The sequence below is a fragment of the Solea solea genome, chromosome 14 (genome assembly GCF_958295425.1).
Source record: "Solea solea chromosome 14, fSolSol10.1, whole genome shotgun sequence".
In the NCBI taxonomy this organism is placed as follows: domain Eukaryota; kingdom Metazoa; phylum Chordata; class Actinopteri; order Pleuronectiformes; family Soleidae; genus Solea; species Solea solea.
Window position 1 is genome coordinate 14,760,291 of NC_081147.1, and position 19,663 is coordinate 14,779,953.

Below are 19,663 nucleotides of genomic sequence, written 5' to 3' on the forward strand. Positions count from 1 at the left end.
AAAAACAACAATCTGGTATCAGTTGTTGAGCTTGGTAACTTAAGAAGCAGGTGTTGTCTATGTCTATTAACAAGGCCACGGAAATGGAAATGTGAACAAGTCATGTGAACTTTGTTACAATATTAAATATTATATAACACAGTGATTCTCTTTTTTACTTGTCATGAAATAACATAGTCAACATGTTGTTATTGAATTCTCTTTTTTTTTTAATCACGTAACACAACGTGTTAAACTTGACAAACTCTATTTGTCTGTTTTGGGTGTGCAATAAAAGTCGCCATGGAAACAACAGCGTCATTGAAAGGATTGGCCAACAGAGGGATATATAAATGCTTAAACCTGTGGACCTGTCAAAAAAAGTTTTGTATAGCTTATCAAGTATCTGTAAAACCTTTCCTCACCCCTGCAGGCACCTTCAAGGGGAGAGCTGGTAAGTGTAATTTTAGAACTCCTCTCTGCATGTTTTTCAAAAAGTATGGTGTTTTGCATGTATTGTTGAATTGTTGTGTAAAACTGACCAGTGACTAGTATCAAACATGGTATAAGGTAAGTAAACTTGGTAATTTTGTCAATATAGAAACGCTGTAACATTAAGAGGTTTTGCTATATTTCCACACATACCATTTCAATCTAAAAAAAAAAAACAGCTTAAACACCAAACAACAAATTCTGTATGTCATTTAAAAGATGTGCACTGCTCATGTACACAAATGTGACGAACATGATGGAAACAAAATAAAAAAAAGAATGCATAACTAAACATAACAATAAATAACCAAAATAAGGTTAAATTACATCATATTAACCCGTTCAAGATGTGAATATTATTGACTTTACATTACATTACATGTCATTTAGCAGACGCTTTTATCCAAAGCGACTTACAATGGAATCAAGTAACCAGGGGTGGAATCGAACCGGCGACCATGATGTCTTTCGTACACAAGGTAGGGTCTTAACCACTGAGCCACTCCACCCCTCCTTTTTTGAGATATTGTAATTGATTGCGATTCCTTTGTTTCTAATCTCAAGACTCCCTTCACCGGGGTACTGCGATCCAAATGACAAACCACTATGATGCAGTGGAGGTATATGGCACATTTATTTACTGAATGTACTGGAACTTGTCAAACTGCATTTCATTCTGGGTTGGCAAAGAGACTCTGATGAGATGGCCTACCACAGCTGATTGTGTTGTCTGTCTGTCTGTCTCTCCCTCTCTCTCTCAAGCTGAACAGGCCACAAGATCCAGAACAACTGGAGGAAACAACCGAGATTGAGGTTGTCCTGTCAAATAAGTGCGTGCTTACAAGTTGAATATGCAGTATATCCTCTGTTTTTCCTCAGCTGTTTTTAATTCAGTTAAATGAAAAGTAAACATTATTATGCTATCACAGCTTGTTATTTTAATTCCCACCCAGAATCATGGAGCTCTCCTCCATACTTCATCTTAACACTCCAGTGGGCAACTTTTTCTTCCACTTTAACGTCGACAAAGTTTTGAATTTTTCTTTTAAACTCTTCAAACAGAATGGGTAAGTGTTTAAACATGATGCATGTGGTAACTGATGACAATTGTTTGCTTTGAAAGAACCATTGTGTAAACATTTACATAAAAATGTCACTTTCTACAATCAGTTACCAATTATACTGTATTAGATAGCTATAACAGCAGTGTCACAGTATTGGGCCTCATTCACTTATATGTGCGCAAACATTTTGTTACTCAAAATCACCAATGGATTGATAAAACATGCACACTGGCCAGATATGTTGCCACTGCACTGACATTTTGTCATGCATTGTTTGTGAATGAGGTCCATAGTCTTTGTGAATATTAATGCAGTTTATTACATACCTTTTTGTCTTTTTGTCATTTTTCAGGAATAATCAGGAAGAGTTACCGGGGGACAGTATATATCCTGACGATCCAGAGAGATTAAAAGTGATTCATAATCCGTGGATTAGGCAACATATGACTCATTTCAGTATAGAAAGTGGCATGACATATCAACGCTGTAATGCCATAATTTTTCATAATGGAACAATTTTAAAAAAGTTTCCTCAAGTCAGGCCTCGGTATAAACAGAACACACACAGGCCCAACAAACATGCAGAGGAACAAATTATAGAGGACATAGATAAATATCTAGTATCCCTGAATCTTAATGGCATTTACAACTTATATATTGTGATTTACACATACCAAAGCCCATGTCTGAAGAGAGCCGATAACATTGACCCCTGTATTTTTAAGATCTTGCTAAAAACCCATGAGTGGCACATAAATTATAAATGTATTACAACTGTTTTATACACAGACAAATGGGGACCAATTGGGTCAAAGTTGTTGCAAAACCAAAGAGGTTTGCAGGATATGTGCGCTAAAAAACACACAGAGAAACCTTTCCCTTTGGACAGTGGTACTTTCAATAAAATATTGAAAGTTTACCCAAACCATTTTTTCCACCTGGTTGAACCTGTGGACAGAAACAAACTTAAAGTTAATATACTAGACATCAAATCACAATTATGTGAGTTGACAAAAAAAGGACCACTAAATTATCACACATATTTGAAAGAGGGCGATGAGATTGTTTCATCACTGCCAACAGAGGTTAGGGAACATATAAGGAAACTTTGGGAAAGAGTTGTTGAAAATTGTAATACAAAAAATAACTTGGCAGTGCTTACTCGCGATTGCAACATCGCAGTAGTTCATTATTTTTTCCAAAATATTTGGTCCATTTTGGGCACGCGCCAAATATTTGTCAGCTTCAAGCATTTGCCCCCAGTCATATTTGGAAAAACTATATCATGATTGAGACAAATGGTTCGGCTTACTTCATAACATAACACTGTTCTTGGGGGTGGAGTGGCTCAGTGGTTAAGACCAGTACCCTGTGTGCGAAAGACATCATGGTCGCAATGGTCGCAAGTTTGACTCAATTCCATTGTAAGTCGCTTTGGATAAAAGCGTCTGCTGAATGACATGTAATGAAATTAAACAATTAAATGATTCCGGTTTCTAATGATTCTCGATTCTGATTCTTTTAAGAATGGGGGTAAAAAAAAGTTTGCTTGGTCTAAATGAGGGAGCACCTGAGTTATTTCAGAATTAGATTCTATTCGTGGTGTTGGCAGATAGGGGTCTGAAGCTATATATCAAATAAATATTACATTCTTTTAATGTTTCTAAGAGCATTTTCTGCAACTTTTATCATTCCTTTATTGAAAGTATGTAGACGTATTCTTTTATTGGTTGGTTTTATGATCTATCTGTGAAGGAGAAGAACTGTCTCAGCAGCATTATCAAAGTCTGTTCCAAGATCATCGGAGTCCAGCTAAAGGACTTAAGCTCCACGTGGAAAAAAGGGTTATCCAGAAAGCTAGGAAGGTCATTAGTCATCCTGACCACATCCTCTGTTTGATGTGGTCAATATAAATGTCAAACAGATTTAGATTTAGATTTAACATTTAATATTTAGATTTAACTGTTTAATATATTAAGTTAACAAATATTGTTGTAAATGTGCTAAAAAATGACTTTCAAAAATTCACACCACTTTTTCAAACATTGTTTTAAGCTATAGTAAAGGTGACAAAATGTTGCAGTTACTTTCAGCATGAGCCACTTTACCAACGGCGCCCCATAGCAATGGGCATCAAAAGTTAGCGTTTTTAATAGATGAGAATTTGTTCACTGCTCACCTCTGCGACATGGACCTCAGAAGATGGGCGAGTACTAGGAATTGCTGCAGAGAAGTTGTTAAGTGTGTTAAATGCTGCAGTATAATTTTCACACCTAAGCAGTATAAGTGATGTGGAAAGTCTGTGTGTCTCAACAGTGTTACATATAGCTTACCTGTTGCTTGCTTGCTTTTTGCTTTTGGGAGTTGCTCCTTACTCGATCCAGGACAGAGGATGTTGTTACATGAACAGATTGCAGAGCACATCAAGCCAATCAGACCTGTGAATCTGGGTTTTAACAATAAAATTGATAAAAAATATTGATTTGATGTCCAGGGTGTACCCTGCCTCTCACCCACTTACATGGGATTATCAATTCATCCCCACCCCCGACTTTCAAAGAATAAATTAAGAAAGGATGGATTAATGGAGAAGGCAAAGAGAAAGTCTGAGTAGTGTTAACGGAGCATGAACAGACTCCACCAGTGAGCCTTCGGAGTTAAACAAAAAAATAACACTTTGATTTATTTCATTTATTAGTACTTTCTGACATGAAGTGTTGAGAATTGGCACAAACAATACATAAATGTCCCTGTGTACAATACTGACTTAAAAAAAAAAGTAAACAATAACAATAAATATCTGATGGTCAAACAAGATAAAACTATAGTACTGTACTGTACTGACAACACAGAAAGCCTTCTAATTATGCAATATTTAAATTTGAGTCAGGATAACTGTTAAACTAAAAACACATGGCATTTCAAGACTAAACTTTGTGTTTACATTTAACTGGAGATGCTCTGCCTTGTGACAGAGTTCAAGTGTCTTAATGTGGTAAAGAAAAGTAATGTTCATTAAAATAAAAAACACAAAACCATTTCCACTTCATAAAGTTTCCACTGGTCTCAGAAATATCATTTTTAAAGACTAAGAATTTTTGAGAGAAAAAAAGTTCATGATTAATGAGAACTTAAACAGATGTCAGATCAGAGAACAAATACAGCAAGCAAGCTCTTAATGCATACATGGTCAAGTTTACTATTTACACACATTTAGATGAGTTAGGGTTTGTCTCCCCCCACTGGTCAATACTAGTGTCTGACAGCAGACAACAATAAGGTGTGCTTAAGTAGTCTCATGCCGTTTAATCTCCAGTTACAGAGCAATCCCAACTTAGTCTTGTGTGTTTTAGTAAGACACACAAACACAGCCTTATATGACACAACCTCCCTCCCCCAAATCTGAAACAAGAGAAGAAGGGATGAGACATTCTCAGAGTCAGGGATATAATGGTTTTCCTTAGAACATTTCCATATTGCTTTTCTTTATCCTGCTGTCAAAATGAGGCTCCATGCCATAATACAGCTCAGTACAATCAGTGAGAAAGTGTCGAGCTACTCCTGGACTTCATGTTGAATACAAACATCACTGAAAGCAGATGTGTTGCAACCTCACAAGCACAGGCAACTCCTCTATGAGTAGCGTGTTTGTAAGGAGAGAGCGCCATCATCAGTGGCTATGCACAAGTGAGCTTGGTTATTAACAATATCACATTAGCAACAAAACAGAAGTGGAATAAATAAATGACCAGTGATACACTTAAATAAGAGTGTGATGTCGAGGTGAAGGATAACCAAGCCAACACTTTACAAACCACTCCATCACCAGCACTGGACATAACATGAAAGTCCTCTTAAAGCTGGCTTTAGTGAGACCGGAACCTAGCAGAGCCAGACTCACTTAAGAGTTTTACAGAGCTAATGAGGGGAAGATCAACTTTAAACCCTTCCACAAACTATGACGCCTAAATTAAAATGTTTAAGACAGCCAAGTCAGATGCTGATCAACAGCAATTTTGAGCTAAGCAGTAAGTGGGATTACAGAGATCTTTAACGATTGGACAAATTAATTCAGAGTTCACCAATTTAACACCACTGTTAAAAACAGCTTCACCCGTTGTTACCATGCCTTTCTACCAGCAGGATGAGGACCTGTGGCCTGCATTCGAACTGGAACAAGAACCCAGAGGTTGTACACGGAACCCACATCCGGGGGAGCTAGAGTGACTAACGCAACATTTTACCAGAAATGCTTAAAAGAAAAAGAACTTCAATTAAGAAAGCCACAGTGCCAGAAACAGAATATGAATCAGTAACATCTATGAGACTGAAAACCTGCACATGGGCAGCTCATATTATCACCGAGACCTACATACTCTATATGCCTACAGGTTGGAGGAAAAGGACCTTTAAGGATTATATTACCAATAAACTTTAGACTAAAAGGATGATTCTCCCGACTATTAAAACTGAGTGAGACAAAATATGCAACAACAGCATCTAACGTAAACTGATCCCACATACAGTTGGCCACATATGGCTGAAAACTAAATCTGCACTTGAGTCTGATATATGTATATACACACGTAGTGGATAAGTGGTTGTGTAGAGACAAAACAGGAAGAGGAGTCTGCGGGCTGTGTGTGGAGCGAGTGTCGGGCCACCGGATGTGGACCGCAGGCCTCAGGGTGGTGTTTCTGCGTTATTAGCAGTTGTGGTCTTTTTCTTTGTCGTTTTCTTCACCGTCTTAGTTTGAGTCTTGCAGGAGGAGAAAAGAGGGAAGGGAAGATTTAAAACACTGAACACAGTTCATTTAACAGGAGACAGTGAAAATTCAATGAGGGTTGAAAAATGTGTTCTACAATACAAGTGACAACTCTTTTGAAAGGATTGCCATTGCATTTGAAAACCTCCAGCGCCATCATGTGGTCGAAATTGAAACACCGTTTTATCATCGAAAATCTGAACACGGCGAAAAGAGCTAAACCTCAGTATGTTAACAGTGGATCAGCTATAGTACAATACAACAATCTGTTTTAATGCTGTGGCTGATTAGTGTATAAAAGGTAAAAGTAAGCCACCACAGAAAAGTGAAATAAAGTTAAGGAAGGAGGAAAGGAAAGCATCTTTATTGTCATTATACAACTGGTATTGCACAATGAAATTTCAAGGTCAGATGGATGGGTTGATCAGAGCCGCTGCGACTAAGCGCGCCGCCACAAGGGACCAACCTGACCAAATATGTAATCTAACATGTCTTGATGGTGGGAAATGCTCTGTATTCACTTTCACAGGGGGAAAAAAGGCATGGCTTTTCTTATTGCTGCAAACTGAATATACTTCATATATTACATATTAGTGCTGTCGACGTTAACACAAAAATGAACGCAGTTAAAGTTGTTTGTTTACTTCCGGTGGCGATGTGTGCAGGTAAACCGAGCCATTCTGGTTACAGGACAGTCTACGGCGCAAAGATGGATAAGGACGCACTTTTAAGCGGAAAGTTCATTTCAAAACGATACCCGATGGCTTGCTGGACAAAAAACTAAAGTGTGTGTTTGCGTGTGCCGTTTCTCTCGCAATGTGAGTTTGTGTTTCCTCTCTTGCCCTCCCAGACATGTGTGCGTTTGTGCGCTCTCTTTCAGTGTCCACCAGTGTTTTCTGTGTGTGTAAAGATTTACTAACCTGTTCAAAAAACATCAGGATGCCTTTTTTGTGCCAAATTAGTACTTTGCAGGAGAGAAACTGTGTTTAAAGTTCAAAAATCCATTAAAACAGTCTTTGCATTTAAATATACATTTTGTGTTGATTCTACATTCATTCCATGATTGTATATAAATAAATAAATAAATATCTGTTATAAGCTTCAGGTTTATTTCCGTGATTAATTACAGAAAATTGTGCGATTTATTAGTACAGTTTTTCCTCGATTGACGGCACTATTTACAGTTTGTAACACCAATAAAACAGTTCCAACAAGATGCGAGTACACAGTGGAACAGCATCTATTTAATGCTGGAAAGTCTCTTTGCGCAAGAGTGAAACTTGGCTGCATACAGTGCAGATTAAGAACTCCCTGCGACATTCACTCAGATCCCCTGCACTTCATCGCGACTGTACTCGACCCTCCTCTAGAGATGTAACGATATGAAAATTTCATATCACGGTTATCGTGACCAAAATTATCACGGTTATCAATATTATCACGGTATTGTTAGATGTGTTCAAAATGTTCCAAAAGTACTGAACACACACACACTGAAATCTTTTAACCAAGTTATATTTAAAAAAAGATATTTTATATTATATGATTATTATTACCGCGACCCTCTGGCAGAGGATAAAGCGGATTATTATTATTATTATTATTAATAATAATAATAATTATCATCTGACTGACTGACACACACACACACACAGGTCCTCACTCTGTGTCGGATAATAATTAAGTAGCAGCGGTTGTACACAGCATAAAAATAAAATAAAAAAACACAGAAACAAACACATTTTGGTCTGCTACGGTATGTGTCGTCTGCACACTACTCGCTTTCGCGAGACAAACCATGACGTTTCCCACTATTCCGAAATCCCGTTTTTGTTGATTTACCCGCTGAAAAGTTGTGTGTGGTGGTCACGGAGATGGCTCATCATATTGGAAGTGGCTTCGCGGAGATTTTTTTTTTGCATTTTCTGCACAAGGATTGATTGTCTTCAATTATTTTACCCTCAACATCCTTTAAAAATACAAAATATGCCCAGACTTCTGATCTTACGGGGGGTAATCTCTGGAGCGCAGGTGGCTTCAGCCGTGTTGTCGCTGGACAGACAGTGCAAACTGCGCATGCGCGCCCGCTTGAGCGAGTGCCGTTCAGGTGCTGCTGCTTCTCCAGGAAATGAGCAGTATCACTGTGAGTTTTTCGGTAATCAGTTGCGGTAATCAATCACGGTTTTAACGATAATTAAAATTTGAAACGGTATGATAACCGTCGGGAATTTTACCGCGGTTTATCGTCATACCGGTAATCGTTACATCCCTACCCTCCTCATAAAGATCATTACTTGGATGTGGGGATAAAGCAGCGCGTAGAGAACTGATCCAGGCTGCGTTGGATACGGAGAGCCCGCTTGGAGACAGAGAAGCGCACAGTGCAGGAGAGGGAGAGCAGAGCACAGAAAAAAAGGCTCTTCTGTCTGCACCAGATAGGGGGCATGCACCCTCGTTGTCTGATATGTTCCTCTGATCCTGCTAAATATTTTCATATTCTTTGAGATTTATAGCTCAAAAAATACAAGGAAATACAAATGGGGCAAACCGCTGATGAGAAGTCGCTGCAACTGGTATCAAATACGAGAGAGAGTATGCATTTTAGTTTGGATGGAGCTATCTGCTTTGTATGCGCAAGAGGATTTCTTTCTGCAGAAAGGTATGGAGGGATATACTTTCGGCATAGGTCGCACTTTAACAAAGTCTGCCATCTTGCGCCGCCATTGTTTGTACCGCAGCTTGAATGAACAAACCAGCCAGAGTGCATGTTTTAAAGAGGGAGCTCAAGATGATGTAAACTAGAGCTGAAACAATTTATCGATCAACGATTATTAATCGATTACGAAATGAATCGACAACTATTTTGATAATCGGTTCAAAGCTTTTTTCATGATTAAAACAAGATTTCCGATGTTTAAGCTTCTTCAATGTAAATATTTTCTTCATTTCTTTGCTCTGGATAACAAAGAAATCATTAAAAGTTAATTATTTTGGTTTGTGGGCAAAACAAGACATGAGAACATCATAATTTCCAGGTTTGACAAACACAGATCAACATTTAAGGTATTCTGATATTTTATGTATTTATCGAGAAAATAATCGCCAAATTAATCGACTATGAAAATAATCGTTAGTTGCAGCTCTAATATAAACCAAAAAAGACCTAAACCTGTTATTTTGGTATGTGAAGACCACAAGGACCATGTAGTTCCTCAGTGTAGCAGAAGAATCGCCCATTTGTTGCAATGAGCACTCTCACAGAGGACTAACATTTTATCTCCAAAGGCTTGGAGCCTCTCATTCTGAAAAGTGATTTGAACAAGACATGTAGCGCCTTACTTTGATCCAGAAAAATTCTCACTAACCTATAATAGTTTAAATATTTTTAGTAAAAACACAATCTGCCACCATTAAACAGACAAATGTCATGTATGGTCAGTGTATTGCTGCATCTAAACTCAAAACAAATGTGAATTTTGCCAAACAATACTGTTTATCTACAAAATGTAACCTAATTGGAAGTTTTGATTAACTACTAATTAACTATTCAAAAGTACCCATTTAGAAAAATATGACATTGTACTATCTATGATCATAATAATGTGGAGATCATGGTGTTAAGATGCACCATGGCTCTTGTTTAGCGAGTGTGTTTTGCATACGTGTAAACTGGCCCCACCTCTGTCTTAGCAGCAGCAGGTTTCTTGGTCGCCTTGACTGTGGTCCCACGTTTGGGGGTTTTGTCTCCCACATCTTCATCAGAGTGTTCAGTCCTTGTGTCTGATTGGTCAGAGCTGTGTTGGGATGACGCATCATCTGCAAGGGATGCGGCTGCCAAGGAACGGGCTGCAGAGTTTGTGGGAAATAAAAAAAAAAAAAAGAAAGGTGGTCAGTCAGTGTAAAAGTAGCTTGCGGTTCAGGGGCCAGGAACTTGCACCACCTCCTAAGTGTTTACTAAACCTTTGTAAATACTAGTCCAGCATATGCTTCTAGCTGCCGGCAGAAAGAAACACAAAGCGAATTATGGCTCATTTTGAGAGGGTGATGGTACTGCTATAGAAGGGAAGAACCCGACAGGTTCTGAGAGTCAGAATCCACCACAATGACAGAGATATTCCTTCCCGGTGCCATTTCTGACGTGACCAGCAATTAACCAGCAATTGAGCAACGCTCAGGACTCAATTACATTTTATTTATATAGCACCAAATCATAATATACATTATCTCAACGCACTGTGCATAGACAAAATCATGGAGAGCAGAGAAACCCAACAGTTCACACAATGAGCAAACACTAGGCATCAGTGGAGAGAGAAAAACTCGGGGACAGAGGAGAGGTGGGGGAGAGAAAGGACAAGAGGGAGATGAGGTAGAGACAGAAGAAAGAGACCTGCCTCCGTCTCTTCAAGTTTGTATATTATTGAGACATTTTGCTATGGGGTCCATGAAGTGTGTGGCGTGGAACACCATACAATTACACAAAAGCACAGTGTGCCGAGCAGTGCGTCAGGTGGCGCAGGCTTTATGTCTGCATCTCAATGGGCAGCCGTAGCCACTGTTGTAGTACACTGGCTTCAGTATTAACTCAATCCTGAATCTAGTAGAGACTTCTGCCAAATTGGTGCAACCCTACCCAGATGACAGATGTACAGCCGTGGAAATGACTGCCCGCGAGTTGTCAGACCCTGAAGACAGTGAAAGATTCATGTCACTGAATAATCTGTGACAGCGTTCAGAATATAAAGCTATTTCACACCTATTTTAACTTCAGATGATTTAACTAAAAGACAACAAGCATCTGCACATATTGTACTTTGTACATATTTGCAGACCAGTGCATGCAATATTGTACTTACAGCCTCTTACATAGCCCATGGCCAGATTTTTGAAAAAAGTAAATAAAAACAATTGTCAGGTTAAAATGCATTTTGGATGGAAGAATAAGGGGCATCAATTTCACTGAAAGTCCCTAATCCAAAGGTTCATCATTAATATTAGTTACTTCTGACCATGGTTAGCTTTCAGGTGAATCTGATGTGTAACCTCTGTGCTGTAAAAGCATGTTGACACTTTTTTACATACGTTTGAGTCTGCGTGCCTCATTAAGTTGTACAGCTTTTCTCAAGGTTGCTCCATTTGCAGAGAAAGACTTGTATAAACTTATTTTGTTTCCAGTGAAAGGGATTAGTGAAATCACATTAAATAATGGACTGAACTTTACAGCCAATATATTCCTTGCAAGCTGTGCATAAATCAGTCCATTCATTGCTAAGGAGAAGATAAAAGCCTTGATTCAAGAGTAAGAAAACCTTTACTGGCGACCTGTCCAGGGTGTAACCCGTCTTTCACACTGTGTCGGCTGGGATTGGCACCAGTGCCCCAGCGTCCTCATGTGGAGGATAAAGCAGTAGAAGATGAGTGAGTGAACTATGTAATCTCATCTTCAAGACATTTATCTGAACTCATATGTTCCTTGTCTGAACAGCCTTTTATTTGTAAATCTAAAATGTGCCACTTCTCCAGCTTCATTCATTGTTTCACTGTCTCTGTATTCAGTTCACAGCATGTCAGGCCCACACAGCAAAGCCGGCAGTGTAGTGAGACACAAAGAGTCCTCCTTCCAAGACTCTACTCCCACTAGAATCACATGCTTTGTCCTCCCCCCTCCCATCCTGCAGTGCTTTCAGTGACATCATTTAATTTTGCTCAACCAGCCCAAGTCCTGCTAGTTACATAAAGTAAGTCATCTGAGCAACACTCCAATCAACAAACGAGAAACAGTAACTGACTAATGTGTGTAATAATGCCGATGCGTTTGCTTCCCTGTGTGAAGATGCTAGTGAAGCCGTGTGGGCTGTGCACATAGCGTGGCCTTACTCTGCCGTGCAGCAGTGCTCTTGGCCCGAGGCAGCGTGCTGGCCCCCGAGCTCATCTCGTCCGTTGGCTCCCGTCTCATGCGGGCATCTGAAGTGTGCAGGGCCAGCTCATCTTCAGCATTGATGAGAGTCAGGTCCTGCATGCTGAAACTCCGCAGCTTGTCTGACAGCACACCCTGGCCCTGGGTGTCACAGAAACACCAAACACTGACAAGTTAGGTTTGTTGAACAAGAAAAGTTAGTTCACTACAATTTTTTTATTGTCATTTCCTGATTTTCATGTCTCATGTCATGTCTTTTTGCAGTAAGAGTTTAATTTCAGTTTTATATCAAGCAGAAGTGCCAGACAAACAATTTCCAGCTTCACAAATATGAGAATGTACCGCTCATGTCTGTTTCACTGTTACTGAATGCATCCAGGTTTTAGATTGCTAATTGGAAACAAGTTGCAATTTAAGACATACCTTTGGGTTTAAGGAAACTTAAATGGGAGGTTTAGGATATTCAGTAACATTTGTTGGTCCAAAATTATTAATCATTAGAAATTGTTTAACAATAGAAAAAATAAGCTGCAATTGCACATTTTTTGGCTTCCACTCCTGTGATTTCATGCAGTTCTCTCATTTACAGTACCGTGTGGTCTCAAGCATGTCTTGAATAAACCTGGTGTAATACACGGTTTTTCCAATAACAACAACATTAAAAACATTAATAATGTCAGGATTAAGAGAGCGAGGGTCGTGCTATTGTTCAAGTGTAAGGGTAGGTCACACTAAAAACCTTTTCTTCTGGACATTTTTAGAATTTTCAAACTGAATACAAGTTTCCCGTATTTTCTGGATGTGTTCTAATGAAGAAATTTGGTAATATTTATATTGTACGGTCATCATACCGTTTCTAAATCAACAAACCTGATATCTAAGACTTTTGCACAGTACTGTGGATGGATGCTTTAAATCATATGTTAGGGATAATCTGATTCATGTCCAGTTGGACTGGGATCTTCTCATTGGAACCATGTAAAAAACAACACAGGTCAAGACAAGCACATTCAGAATGGAATATAAAATTGGTAAGTCACATCAAGTTTTTCCCTTTTTCTTTTGGAGTGCGTTACAAACAGTACAATGAACAAGAAAACAAAACAAAACAAGTACATTTAACTGGGTCCTGATTGGATTCAGACTAGGGCTGCACAATAAATCGTGATGAAAACCCAGGTGGTACTGATGAGAATCACACAACCACCCGACTTCGAGCATTCGGCTCGCCGCTTGCGATCACAGGCTTTCAGCAGAGCTGTCGCTAAATACACCAGAGAATCGTGATCTCAAAAATAAACAAAAAAAGCGATTTACAGTTTTACCAGAATCATGCAACCCTAATCCAGACAGTCTGGGAAGATCTGATCTTACATTAGTGAGTAGTTAGATGCCATCTAACATGCCCAGGGCACACAGCTTACCTTGGTGGCTGCAGTAACAGCAGCATTAGCAGCCAGGTTAAGACCCCTCTTCCCAAACTTCATCATGGTCTCATAACTTCTGTCTTTGGCCTGTGTTATATACTCATCGATCTCCTACAGCACAGGGGGACAGAGATTGAAAGACAACAGTGTCAGCAATCAAGACAATGTGAAAATGATGGAATGAGGAAACATCTACCTGTAAATACTTCATTGTGCATAACATTTTACATTTGTGGAAAGTAACTAAACGACAAGGTCACATTCCCACCTTTTCTTTGTTAGACAGGGTTGGATGGACAAACTTGCGGTAGAGGACACTGGAGCCTTTGGTGTATGGGGACAGGAGCCAGATCACAAAGGCGATTTTCAGCTCAAAGTAAAACGGAAACCTGAGCATTGAAACAGACTTATAAAAATCAGCGATGAGGAGAAGGAAACAAAAGTTCTGAAGAAGTAATGAGAGAAGAGAAAACATGGAGAAAACGTTTCAAAAGGCCACATAAGTGTGCGCAATACATTTTGTGACCCTTGACGGGGAACTTTATATGTAAACTGGAGACTATAGTGCTTAAAAATATCAACAACACAGAAATACATCTATGGGTGTTATATACGCCATTTATTTATTAATGACTAGTAAGGTATGAGGGTAACACTCATCAGCAGCTCCTGACTCACCATGATAAGAGCAGATCTGTGGCCGTCTCTGCTGTGGTGAACAACGCAAATACTATCCAGTACATCATCCACTTCACCTGGAGACACACACACAGAAATAGGCGAGGAGTGAGAACATCACAAAAATAGCACATGAAAACTTGCAGCATCCAGGGAGCATGTGCTGAGACACGTGGAGATAGCACACGCTACATACACAGACATGAACTCAGACATGCAAATGCAGAAATGCAGCATATGCGTCAGTCCTTTTAACTCACATCAGTGAGCGTGGTTAATCCCCGGAGACAAAGGAAATGTGGGGCATCATCTAAATGTGCAGTAAGATGGGCACTTGGGGGCAAATAAGCTTGAGCACTAATGGAAAATGCACAACTGTCAAACATAGATTTAAAATATTACAGAGAAAAACACTAAATAACTTCAGAGGCTACAGTCATGTGGCCGTATATACACATAATGCTTAATGATTTGACTCATTAGAGATGAGAGAAACATGAGGAAAGAAGAATAAAAACATCAGCTCTGAAAATGGCTCCTCCGCACTCTTACCCCTTCCCTCATTCGCTCGTTCTGAGGCCGTCTGCTTAAGCAGCAGCTGAGAGGGGGTTGCCATGGTAACCTACCAGGACAAGACTGTTCTCCAACTAAAATCTAGGCGGAGGGCCAGAGTGCTGCTATGTTGCCCCTCCTACTCCTGGACCCCCTTTCTCCCATCCCTTGGAGTGATGAGGTACACAGGAGGACACAATTTAGTCAACAGACTCTCAGCCAAAGACAGAATGAGAATCTACTGTTTTTAATAGTGATGTCCACTGACAACACTAGTCAGACCATCCTGAACTCATTATCACAAAAAAAACCTCTTGCCGTTTAAGAGCTTTTGCTACAAAACTCAGACATATTGACTGTGTTGAGTTATCAAGAGACAAAAACAATAGGGATTTATGGTTACAACTTGACTGTGACAATATGTGCGGGTTCACTGGAAGTGGAAGTCATTTTGTCATTTGGGGACAGCTTCATGTTTCAGGTGTTGGTTTTTGGCCAAGCACCCAAGACATCACTTCCTCCGAACCTCATTCTTCCATAAACACAGCAATGCTGTGAGTCAACAAGTTCAGACAAACTTGTATACCTTTTTGAAATGTTTAGAGTCCTGAAAAGTTCCCCTTTTTCAGTGTATCTCAAACTTTTTCAGACCAAGAACCACTTAACCCATAAAAAACACTCACACACCTAAACAAAACAGCCCCAAAACAATGTGCCAACTTAACCAGTTCACATTAACAATCTCTTAAATGAACTAGTTGATTTGATATTGAAAACAACACATAGGTCGCAGACAGTTTGAGAAACACTGAAGTTAAAACATTGACATTTTAAATTTTAAAACATGAGGATATGTTACTTGCTTGTCACTTGTGGGGACCACACTTTGAGAAGGGCTGACCTATTTACTAAGAATACATTACAAACATTTGCACCAGATGACCAAGTTCATTTTCAGTATTCACATCACAACATGACCATTACAGAATCATCAGAAAAAAAAATAACACCCACACACTCACACACTACCGTGACAGTATAGACTAAAATAATTGGGACTGACAGATACAGTATGTAGCCCTAATTTCATGATGGTTGGTGTGTCCAAATCAAGTGCTGAGCAATGCAATCTTGTCAAGGGAGACATACATCATACACAACATACTTGGTCTACAGGTGGCATTACCGAGTTAATCAGACTATGCTCTGTAACATCTTAGACATATGATGTAATATCCGATTAGCTACTTATGTAAATATGAAAACTGTGTGAAATGTGAAAAGTTTCATTAAATTGTATCAATGGGATTTCCTCTCACAATGTGCATTTCCAAACATTTGAGTAAAAACAGATTACAGCAGCCCAGGGACAAAGACAGTCAAATAGAAGAGGATAATCTGGTATTGTATGAAGAGTCGATACTCACATATTCCTTAACATTCTTCGTTTTGACAGCTTTGTATGAGGAGTACGCTGGGTAGAGTGTCCCAAAGGCAAGGCTGGAAAAGGCAGAGAAAGCTGGGTCAGAAGAGAGGGATTCATCTAGCGAAAAAGCCTCTGGGTGTTGACACCAACAAAAGGAGGTTACCTATGTTTGCTTGGGGCTTATATGACTCTGTGTTTGTACTGGGTTTCTTATACACAAGCAGTCAAGTCTCTACATAGTTTGATAAGGATTTCGACAACAATCCTGGAGTCAGGAAGACTGTAGCAGACTTTAAAATGAATTAGTCCTCATAAAGCTCAGTGGGACACAGCACACAAAGTGGTGTTTCTGATGTGCTCTTATGTGTTCATATTACCTATGTTTGAAGGATGGTATTCAGTATGAGAAACATGACCCAAATTTTTTTTTTTCTTTTTGTCATTTATTTGATGTTCATTTTATTTTTGTTATTGTTCTATTTTTGTGTGCCATTTAATACAAATAGAGCAACTTATGTTGGTAATTAACTGACAGATTTCTGACTGTTTTTCCAGGACTTCTGAAGTGAAGGTACGGATGTCACGGATGTGGAGGACATAACCCCTCTCCCCCAGCTGGTAATTTGATTTTAACTAAAGGCTTTAGAATACAATGAATGGTAAAAGTTCATAGATTACTTTCTAATCAAACAAGTTACGGGGACAAGTTATGGTCAAAGTATTTCCCGTGGAATACTTTGACCATAACTTGTCCTTAGCTGAGAAGAAATGGAGAATCTGCATTCTATTTTCTATTCTATTCTTTACAGAGGTACACTTAGAGGACGGCACAATGTCCTGCTGAAAAACCCAGCAGTTACAACATAAGACGGAATTTTGTAATTATAGTTGTCATGTCACTTTCATGATATTGCCTAAACAAGTCTTTATACTGTTTATCTGTGATGTATAGGTCTTTCAGGCAAAAATCTTCTAGTTCTGTATCGGCCACAGTGGAGCAAAGCAAGGGGAAGTGGGAAATACAGAGACCATTGTCCTATTGTGTACATATTATCCTTAGCATTCCACTTGCCTCTATATACATCATCTAATGAAGCAAAAATGGTGCACATTGATGCAAGTGGTCACAGGGAAACAAGCATTGATGTCAGAGTGAGAGGTTTGAAATCGTGGATGGTCCAGCAGATTTTAAAATCTGAACTGTGGAAGCATTTCTGTTTCCTCGTGTCAAGACAGTACAAGGAGGAAAGTTAACAAACAAAAAAGAACTGCAGACTGCAGTGACCTTACACGCTGGGGAATCAAGAGCTCACTAGATCTGTAATTAAATAGCCAAAGGCCTAAGGCCATGTTCTGCCGTGGAATATGACTACGACATGCCCATATTTCCCTTAAGTTAAACACTATTATCCAACTCTAGAAAGAGACAAAAGTCAAGTCGCACAACGCCTTAAGCAATCATGGCATATTTCACTCACCACAGATGGTGAGATTTTACTACCGCAGTACTGCAATAAATATTCTACTGTTGACTTGCTAAAGCGCTTTTAATGTATCATGAGACTCCATTGTCCCTGCAACCCTACTACAGCTGTGATAAGGATGATGGCAGCTGACTGCTTTAGTCGAGTCATCCACACTGCGCTCAGGATGTGGTGTGTTCAGGTGAAAGCTGAGGCCTACACTGCAAGTATAGCTTGTCTGAATAAAGCAATATAGAGTATTTAATTTACAACAAAACATATACAAGTCATTGACATTCATCTGGCCAGATCCTGAGAATGGACCCACACATGAGTGGATGGATGCACACACAGCTGCCATCACGTTTTAATGTCTCACGTTAGCAGATGTTGCTGCCCGAAGATGCTCAGTCACCACAGCAGCAGCCACGTTCAGACTGGCTGTTTCTAAAGCCACTGCTGGCAGTTTGGAGACCGGCAAAGTATCGTTTTAACATAATGTCATTTTAACATTTAATGGCTATACCGTATATGCATTACAATTTCTGTCATTACATTTTCCCCAAGTCCCAAACTATTCAGATATCCACAACTGAATTCATCCAAGGGCATTTGTTGATATCCAAAGTGGATTTGAGATGTCTGAAATTATATCAGGACAGTCCATAATTCCACCTTTAGATATCCACAGTTATGACTCAGACTAGTCATAATTCCAGTTCTAGATACATATACTGTCTTTTACAGGCATGCTAAATTCAGTTATATCAATTTAAAACAAGGATATAAATACATTGGCGTGGAATTGTAACTCGTCAAAATTGGGCATTAAAAGGTAAAACGGCTCGCCATCGCAATGTGTCTAGATAACGGCTCATCTCACGACCAACGCTTTCAGTCAGGTGGTTGCTGAGACTGGACCAGTAGCCAACATATGTTAGCTACCAGCAGCTAGCAAGCGAGTCACTGTGGTCTATACAGTCACAATAAGCAACTGCTAAGACAGTCCGTGTGGGTCACCGCCAGACTTGCGTGACAAACACCTGACACTCACAGTATCGTTAAATGCTGCTCAAATAATACGAGTGACAACATGGGGGGAAAGAAAACAGAGGCAAACCTAGCTAGCTGGCGCGGTGCAGCGTTCAGCATCAGACAGCTGATGAATGGAGAGCTAACGTTCAAACACGACAACAGACGCAGCAGCCCAGCCCGTACTCACACAACTATCCTCGAAATAATCCACGAGACCATCTTTAGGGACCGCCGACCGCGCACCTTCCGCTACTAGAATTGGAATTTGTTAGCTAGCAGGCAAGGTGCCCCCCATTCCCCTCCTCCAGGACTCAGTTTGTGCTGAGGTGAACCAGGTGGCTGGCCGATGCTGGCTGACTGTCTGCCGCTCCGCTCCACTGTCAGGTGGACCAGCAGCCGAGGATGTGCCGCCTCCACCGCTGCTGCTGCTGCTGCAGTGAGTGAGTGTAGCTGCTGCTGGAGAGACTGGTCCTTAAAGGGCCAGAGCTTCGCTCCCCCTGTTTAAATCAGTTGAGAATGCTGTGTCAGCATTTCAACAATTCATACACGGAGACTTTGAACATTGCTCAAGACAGTCTCGCGACCATACGGATTAATTTCTGTTTAGTTTATACGTTTGTGGGGTTTTTTTAAATAATGAACTTTCTGAACCGAGGTGGCATATCAAAGCAAGGAATGAAGAAAGAACGCACTTCAAAGTACCCCGTTTGTAAAGTTGTAAAAATTGTAAATACATACATTGTATACGTTTATTTATGTCACTGAACCAGACTTACAGTAATATTTGCAAACTTTGAAAATACAAATATAAACCAACATCAAAATGATACCAAACTTAGTTCTATGTCAAATATTTACATCTAAA

General features: G+C 39.7%; 1 protein-coding gene and 1 long non-coding RNA gene across 2 annotated transcripts; one reads left to right on the plus strand and one right to left on the minus strand.

Moving 5' to 3' along the window:
• Window positions 1-359: 359 nt before the first annotated feature.
• LOC131472806 (uncharacterized) lies at window positions 360-2,239 on the plus strand. The gene is made up of 6 exons (XR_009242129.1): window positions 360-433; window positions 862-950; window positions 1,036-1,091; window positions 1,234-1,301; window positions 1,425-1,538; window positions 1,888-2,239. It is a non-coding gene; the product is annotated as an uncharacterized LOC131472806 (long non-coding RNA).
• Window positions 2,240-4,192: 1,953 nt separating this feature from the next.
• On the minus strand, window positions 4,193-19,419 carry reep2 (receptor accessory protein 2). Its single transcript, XM_058650332.1, has 8 exons — window positions 18,986-19,419; window positions 16,302-16,374; window positions 14,323-14,399; window positions 13,913-14,033; window positions 13,642-13,755; window positions 12,178-12,358; window positions 9,980-10,146; window positions 4,193-6,293 (listed from the first exon to the last, which is right to left on the minus strand). Exons 1-8 carry the CDS (start codon window positions 19,015-19,017, stop codon window positions 6,219-6,221), a joined length of 840 nt encoding a protein of 279 aa, XP_058506315.1. The 5' UTR covers window positions 19,018-19,419; the 3' UTR covers window positions 4,193-6,218.
• Window positions 19,420-19,663: the final 244 nt, after the last annotated feature.

Bases quoted from the DNA above. Each gene is read 5' to 3' on its own strand.
- reep2 (XM_058650332.1), bottom strand. From the start codon at position 19,017: ATGGTCTCGTGGATTATTTCGAGGATAGTTGT. The intron at 13,756-13,912 runs GTGGGAATGTGA...CCTGTGCTGTAG, and splicing joins CCCTGTCTAACAAAGAAAAG to GAGATCGATGAGTATATAAC. The intron at 12,359-13,641 runs GTAAGCTGTGTG...TGTGACACCCAG, and splicing joins CTGTTACTGCAGCCACCAAG to GGCCAGGGTGTGCTGTCAGA.